We start from the raw sequence: 7,836 nt of genomic DNA, 5'->3' as shown, positions 1-7,836 counted from the left end.
TTCTTCTTAGGCCTCTAATGAGCCATCATTTGATGCAGGTGTGTTGAACCAGGGAGAGAACTAAAACATGCAGGATGCCGGCCCTCGACTTTGGGCACCCCTGGAAGCTTTTAGTTTTGTGATGCAAACTAAAAGTTTACTATTTTTACAGGAAATCAAGATATGATGATTTCCTGATCAATATAGGCTCAGTAACTTATTGTACAAGCTCAGTTATAGCATCTCACTTTAATCTTCATTGTGGTTCTCCTGTGAAACATAAACCATTTTAATGCAACATTGGCAAATATTTTATTCTTTAAATTATGCCTTAAAGTTCATGTTTACATTAATTATTTCAAAATAGTTCATGAAAAGTAAAACTGGGCTGAAATATCCTTTCTTGCACAATAATCTCCAAATATTTCGCAGCAGTCCAGAGGACAGACCCAGTCTTCCTCTATATTTTGACCACAAAAACAAAACTTTATGCAATTCATAATATTCTGTGTCTGTTTGTTGCTTTTTTTGCACCATAAGGGTACATGCTCTGAATGACATAAACTACTTATATTGTTGACTGATAATATTTTACTAGACAAGTAAAGTTACAAAAAATGTAATAATTTTTTGAAAGCATTTGGTTTTTGTTAGGGGAAAAAGTCCCTATGCTAGATTTTTTTTTTTTTTTTTTTTGTATCTTTGTGCACATTGCTTACCTAGAGTGGCAAAGAGTGTAGTGTGGCTTATTAAGTGTTAAATTATAATTAAGATTTAAAAACAAAAAAGCAGTAATAAAAGAACACAGCAGTGAGTTATGTACTTGCAATTCTGGTCAGTCCTGGAGATGTAGAACACCAGCGGAACAGCTGCGGAAGGATACATTTTTATTTTAAAGGAGCCGAAGCACAACGCCGGCGTCGCTGGATTGAGGTTTCCGGGCAACACTAGAGTGCAGGCTATCCATATTTCCGAGACTGTACACATTTATACTCCATCTGTTTTGATTGTATTATCAGGGTGACATTCCCTGCGGCAATTTAAAGTAAGAGTCGGAAATAAAACATTTGTCTCCTTCGCAGAGCTTAAAAACTCAACGGAACAATGGTGAGTATCAAGCTAACACTTAGCATGTTAGAAAGGCTTCGCTGGCGTCTCGAGGCTAAGGCTTAAGTGGTCGCTGTTGGATTCATTCGTGTGTTTAACGTGAATATTTCTTTTAAGCATTTGCAAAGACCAAAAGTCTACTTGACACATAGTTTGTATCCGTAATGTTGCAGGACGGCGGGGAAGCCTAGCAAACATATTTAGCTTGTGGCGCTTCCTATTATTGGCAGTTCACTTAAATGTATAACCAGCAGCTCAAGTTAGAGAGCTCCCTTTAATTTTCTGTTATCCACAGTGGAGCGCAGGTTTAAGAAATTGTTACGGAAACGATTTAAAATGCGACGCCAAGCAAACATTTCGGTGGTTGTAGCCTGCATGCATAAAGGTTGGCAGCATGTTTATTTTTTTAACCCGTCAGTGGGCGTGGTTGCAGCGTCGTTGAATGGTTTTGCAGTGTAATAATAGTCGAAATCCGTAGACTCGTATTGTTTATTTAACAAGAACGCCTTCGGCGTTCGGGTTAGATGGCATGCTAACAACCATTTTGTCATTTCACGTTAGCTATTAATGCAGCTCTCCCTGCAAAGCGCTTCAGCAGGATGGTTTAAATGCAGCTTGACATGCGCAACAAGCAGATGGGGGAGGGGGGGGTTATGATCTCTGATGACTGCAATTACTTAACAATACGGCTTGCAGGTAGTAGCTGGCTGCACGCGTTTAGCTACAGTTGTGCCCACATTTCAGTCTTCCAGCTATGGCAGCACCACCATGTCACCATTCTTCTCGGTTACGTATTGCGCCACAACGTTGAACCGCATTCTGCTTCTGCTGAATGATCCTCTTTGCTACCCCTCCCTCCTCTCGCGTCCTTCCCTTCCCCCCGCATTGAACCAAAACATGCTTGGTGCAGCAGCCGCAGTGCATCCTCCAAATCGGGAACTAACTAGTTTTGAACGGCCCAGTTAAGGAACACAAATGACTCCCTGCCTCTTTCCCGTCCCTGTGTGTTTCACTGTTGGACTTCTCTCATATTGTTGCCAAGAAAAAAAGAAAAAACAACAACAAAAAAACGTGCAACATGTCAATTTTGTGCGCTATCACCCAGTGTCACATACCGGCTTATCATGTTACAGTCTTAACCAAAGTACAGTTTGTGTTTTTACTATGGGAATTTGTACTTGTCTACTTTGACAGTTTTACCATCACTTCACAGCTGCTGGCTGACTACATTTCTTACAACAAATGTGTGTGTGTGTGTGTGTGTGTATATACATATATATACACACACTTCCATTCTCGACAGTGTCGATAGTCTTGCTCTCCTTCGCTCACCCTCCCACCCCCCATTTCATCTAACATGGTGACTCATTGATTTTGATTCGAAGAACACATGGCGTTACCAACACCTCAGGCTCTAGAAATGTTGGCTTTAATCTTTTTTAGTTTTGAAAAAGGACAACAACAACAACAAAAAAAAAAAAGAAATCTGCAAAGTTTCGCTATCTACATTTTGGAGGGAGAGGCACAAAATGCAAACCAATGTATCCGAGTTGAGTTTTGTGCCGACATACAGTTATGAGCCCATCTTCATCACCTAATACAGTTTATTCAACCTCGCAGTCTTCCTCAGGCAGCATTAATATTCAAAGCGGCATTCAAAGCACGGCCAAACGATCCGTCCTTGAGGTTGTTGGGTCTCTGCGGCCTGAACTTAATATTTACCCGGTAAAGAATATTACAAAGAGATGGTTAGCCGCTGTGATATTCAGTGTGCTACATAGGCGACCCTGTTCGTGTCTCACTAATTATAGCAGGCATGTGTATTTCGGGCTGTGGAGAATTTATACCCGTCCCTCATCACACTTTCTCAGCCTGAAGTGAGCACATCGGCTGACTTAGATAGGCCTCTCCAGAGTTTACAAGCAGGGGAGAATGATGTCTTGGATAAGTGTTAGTTATGGTGCGAGAATAAGTACAACACATGGAGAGATTACTTTCACACAGTTTGGAAATGCATTGTCTGACCTTCCAGAGCAGAGTCGCTTTTGCTTTTCAAATCACTTGTTGAAAGATAATTTGTATACAAAAATGCACAAAGTTGCAGATTTGGCAGGGTGGACCTTTAAAAAAAAAAAAACTCTTTAAAATATAATAGATTTTGCTGTAGAAATTTTATTTTAGGTTATAAGGAGTCTTTCAACTGTTGCAGAATAGATCTTTTGCACAAAATGAGTTTTTTTATTTTTTATTTTATTGAGTATAGGTAGTGAGATGGTCCTGGAAGAGGCATTTTTATTCAGTCTTACTTTTTTCTTGTCTAAATTTGATTGCACGGATGTTCAAAGACACAAACACATTTAATTTACATAAATTTTGAATCTTGTAACTTGCACACTCAATACATTCTACACTGAGCAGAAAAATGAAAAGTGCTTCTGTTCTAGTAGGTCTGCCTGTGCTTCACTCCTGTCTTGTGCTTTTGTTTACAGGCTGATCAGCTGACAGAGGAGCAGATTGCTGGTGAGTGCATACCTCAACCATGTTTGGCCTGCTTTATCTTTAGCAGCACCTTAATTCATCACCAAATTTGAAAAACCAGTGTTGAAGATTAAAAGGACCAAAGGTTGCGTTTAGAAATGGGTTCATTCTGTCACTACAAGTATGGTTAGCATCTTGTGAATCTAATAACCAGTGGACGTTTTTCTGAGGATTATATGTGTGAACCTTTTAAGCTTTTGAGTTTTGAAAGACAAAATATTTTGAGGAAACATATGCTCATTAAAACATTATTTATTTATTTTTTACTTGGTGCATGTTCTGAAGAAGGTCATATTCTATTATCGGCCATGATTATTAAAATTTTCAAAAAGTTCTGGTTCTTCTTTGTACTGCATGTCTTTGCAGATGTGTTGTTAATGCTCCACATAGTTTAATTATTGACTATTATTAAGACTTTGTGTTAAATAAAGTCTGAAGCCAACTGGGGCCACTGTTTCTGTTAATGTGCAGAGTTCAAAGAGGCGTTCTCACTGTTTGACAAGGACGGCGACGGTACGATCACCACCAAGGAGCTCGGCACAGTGATGCGCTCTCTGGGGCAGAATCCCACCGAAGCTGAACTGCAGGATATGATCAATGAGGTTGATGCTGACGGTAAAGAAACCAAATAAAATTTCTCAACCACATCGGTAAAACGAAGAACCGTGTGCAGTCATAAGACTCAACACTCGTGTCTGATTTTTCTTTATGTTCTAGACATGAAAGTGTTCAGTAGTCACTGCAGACGTTTGTCCACCCCAGTCTAGAGGCAGTTCAACGTATTCTATACTATTGCTAATATTAAACAGTTATTTTGTTCTTGGTTGTGATGCTGTTCAGTAACGGTTGCCCTGTTAGCCAAATGAATGCTAACTTGTTTCTCTGTTTAACATTGTAGGTAATGGAACGATTGACTTTCCCGAGTTCCTGACTATGATGGCCAGAAAAATGAAAGATACAGATAGTGAGGAGGAAATCAGGGAAGCCTTTAGGGTATTTGACAAGGTACAGCATTAAATTAATCAGCAGTCCCAAGCAAAACTGGACGAGGTTTTTATCTTGGTACTTCAACGATGACAAGAAAAACACATTCAAAACTATTTCTAAGTGAAAAAATTTGAAGAGTTTTGTGTTGTCCTAAATTAAGACATTTTACCCAAATTATTCTAGATGATTTTTTTTTTTGTATTGAAGTATAATTTATTTGTTAAACAAATGTGAAAAACACATTAACAAGATATTTGTTTTTAGTCATAGTTAAACTTTCTGGAGATGTTTTAAGCAAAGATGCAGGAGAAATATTTTAACATCTTGTTTTTAAATTGTCTTTGGGTAAAATAATTCATAATAAATATTAAACTGGGCTCCATTTTTACATTTTTGAACTAGTCTACAGAAGCAAAGAAACTAGGAGACCACTGATAATCAATTTCCTTATTTTTGGATGATCTGTCAATTCTTGCACATGAAGAATTGACTTGTCCATTGACATTTTCTGCCCCCATAAAGGTCTGAAAATTAGCCACTGTCCTCTTTTGCTCCACTGTGAGAGACGAACCCGCCCACCAGATCACATCTGCTGTCAACCATGGTCGCCTCATTGTTACCGGCTATTGTTTAGCAACTTCTCAGACCAAAAAATTTATAAAAGCTGGTCAACATTTTTCTGAATATTGGTGCTCGGCCTGAAAACCTGGTCATTTCCTCGTCTGTCAGGGTTTTGTATTAAACACCGAATTACCAGTTTGTTGGATAATTGATAAAAAGGACTGGTGTTTTTCCTAAAATGAAAGTTCAGTCACCAGGCTAGTCTATTTTCACATGGAAGAGCCAAACCACAGAGAAGAAATTACAAATATTACAAGACATCATTTTTATTTCCTACCTTCCCAAAATAAGGCTTAGTCTTATTTGCAGGACGGTAACGGCTACATCAGCGCGGCGGAGCTACGGCACGTCATGACCAACCTGGGTGAAAAGCTCACAGACGAGGAAGTGGATGAGATGATCCGCGAGGCTGATATCGATGGTGATGGCCAGGTCAACTATGAGGGTGAGTTGTCTTTACTACCAACCCATAAAATCAAACCCTTTTTTTTTTGTTTGTTTGTTTTTTAAATAAATATTTATAAACATGTATATCTGAAAAATGTCGCACTGTCTTCTTCCATCCAGAGTTTGTCCAGATGATGACGGCCAAGTGAAGAGAGCGCTGAAATTTCTCTCAATGTTGCTCGTCCCACTAAGATTACCGTCGTCTAAGAAACTTAAAAAGCAGGAACAGTTATCAAATGTCGAACAACCACCCCCTTCAAAAACCACTCGCCTGTAGGAATTTTCTCAATGTGTGCTTCAAAACATCCAAATAATACTTCGAAGGAATCTGTTTAAAAAAAGAAAAGCAAACAAACAAAAAGAAAAACACCAACAGAATAATCCCTAAAGAAGTTAAAGGACCAAGCTTTAAGAGGGCCAAAGTCCTCCAACTTCAGACCAAGAATCTGCTGAGTCACCCAGCTGCTGATTAATTTAGAGGAAAGAGCAACACCGAACTGGTAGAAGGATAGAACTTAAGGCTATAATCTGTACAGGGACGTTGGCTTTTTAATTCTTTCCAGATAGTCTTCAACAAGGGAAAACTGTCTTGCACCTGTGTTAACTCTTTAAAAGAAAAAAACAACAACAAAAAAACAACCATGAATTGAGTACTCTTCTTGCATGCACCCTTTTTGTGGCCGTCTCTTGTGACAACAAGGAGGCTCTGAACCCATCAGAGGTAGTGGTCAGCTTGTGTACACACTGGAGGTATATACATGAACATATAGCTATATATCTGTACAATTTGTGTCACTATTGATTATTGCAAGAGCAGTTAGTTGAGATGTAGGGTGTTTGTTTGTGCTCAGCTGGAGGCGAGCGGCTTGGGAGTTCAGGAACGGAAGAAGAAGAACTTGAGACGTAAAGAAGGTTGTTTTTTTTTTTTTTTTTTTTCCTGGTGGGATACGATGTTGTGGTGTTTTGAGCCGTGGGCTTTAGGCGGCCTGCGGCGCAGATTGGAAACAGGCGCGCTCTTTGCTGTTTCAGAATGACTATCGTGGGGAGGGGATAAAAAACAAAAACACTGTAATAACTGCAGTTGATTTGTTCCGCAAACGGATATGAAAAAAATAAAATATTGATGTGATGCTTTTTAAATGTTACGTTAATGTATTGACGACAAACTTTGGTTACGAAATATATCTATATATTAGTGTATCGTAAAGTTTGCATTGCCTATTGTTCTAGTGCAAAGATCTGTGACATGTTTCCTCTTTGGTTTTAAAATGTGCCATAATACTCTTTAAATGCATCTCAACCTTGCAAGGCTCGTAGTTCATCAGAATATTATAAATCAACCTATAACGATGTAAAACCTTTCCACGCAGTCGCACTTTGGTATCAACCATGTGGATGTTTAAAAAAACAACAACAAAAAAAAACGGTTCTAAAAGAAGCAAAACAAACCAAATGTCACTGTTGCTGCTATAATAATGCGTATGTTTCACTCATTTATTGTATTTGTGTCAGCTCTTCAATTTGTAGTCCAGTGAGCAAACTCCAGTCTACTTGTTGTTTTAATGCACCGAAATCCATATATTGTTCTCACAAATAATACTTACGGTTGGGCTGTTGTATCTAATTTGGACTGTTGGATGGGACTGGAAAATGTTTCCGTAGCGAAGATGCAGATGTGCAGGATTTGGTTCAAAGCGTTTTCAAAGCAGTGGCTTCAGAGCGATTTGGTTAGAATAAATAATTGAAAACGATTTTTGCGCGGGGCGAGTTTTAAATGCAGCTTTGAGATGTTTTTTGAGACATGTTTGGGAAAAAAAATGTTTTAATGGACTAAAAGCTGAAGGTATCTCACAAATGTAAAAAAAAAAAAAAAAATGTGATATATTTTCCATAAACCAATAAATTAAGCTTTATTTCACCCACACGTGTTTGGTAACCTTAATTGAAAATGATTTGTATGGGTTCAATGTCCTCTATGTTTGACACAAATTTGAATTGCGCAAAGAGCCTTAAAATAAATCTGGCTCTTATTTCAGCTGAGTAATCAGATTCTTTAAAGCTAAAAATGTTTTAAAAGATTGAAGTTTGATTAGGAGTCATAGTCGTGCTTAACGAGTCAATTGGCCAACATGAGATGACTAAAGTGATGCAAAACCT

The 7,836-nt window shown here is 38.5% G+C and overlaps 1 protein-coding gene across 1 annotated transcript; it reads left to right on the top strand.

Moving 5' to 3' along the window:
- Positions 1–873: 873 nt before the first annotated feature.
- Positions 874–7,603, top strand: calm3a (calmodulin 3a (phosphorylase kinase, delta)). The gene is made up of 6 exons (XM_008425749.2): positions 874–1,086; positions 3,576–3,606; positions 4,096–4,239; positions 4,523–4,629; positions 5,542–5,677; positions 5,800–7,603. Exons 1-6 carry the CDS (start codon positions 1,084–1,086, stop codon positions 5,826–5,828), a joined length of 450 nt encoding a protein of 149 aa, XP_008423971.1. The 5' UTR covers positions 874–1,083; the 3' UTR covers positions 5,829–7,603.
- The last annotated feature ends 233 nt before the right edge of the window (positions 7,604–7,836 follow it).

This window comes from Poecilia reticulata, linkage group LG13 (assembly GCF_000633615.1).
Source record: "Poecilia reticulata strain Guanapo linkage group LG13, Guppy_female_1.0+MT, whole genome shotgun sequence".
Taxonomy (NCBI): domain Eukaryota; kingdom Metazoa; phylum Chordata; class Actinopteri; order Cyprinodontiformes; family Poeciliidae; genus Poecilia; species Poecilia reticulata.
Note: the sequence above shows the minus strand (reverse complement) of the source record. Positions and strands in the feature narration are given on the sequence as shown.

What these genes read in the sequence shown, in the direction of transcription:
- calm3a (XM_008425749.2), top strand. An exon ending in CAATGAGGTTGATGCTGACG is followed by an intron (nt 4,240 to 4,522) that starts GTAAAGAAACCA and finishes TTAACATTGTAG; the next exon opens with GTAATGGAACGATTGACTTT. An exon ending in TGGCCAGGTCAACTATGAGG is followed by an intron (nt 5,678 to 5,799) that starts GTGAGTTGTCTT and finishes TCTTCCATCCAG; the next exon opens with AGTTTGTCCAGATGATGACG.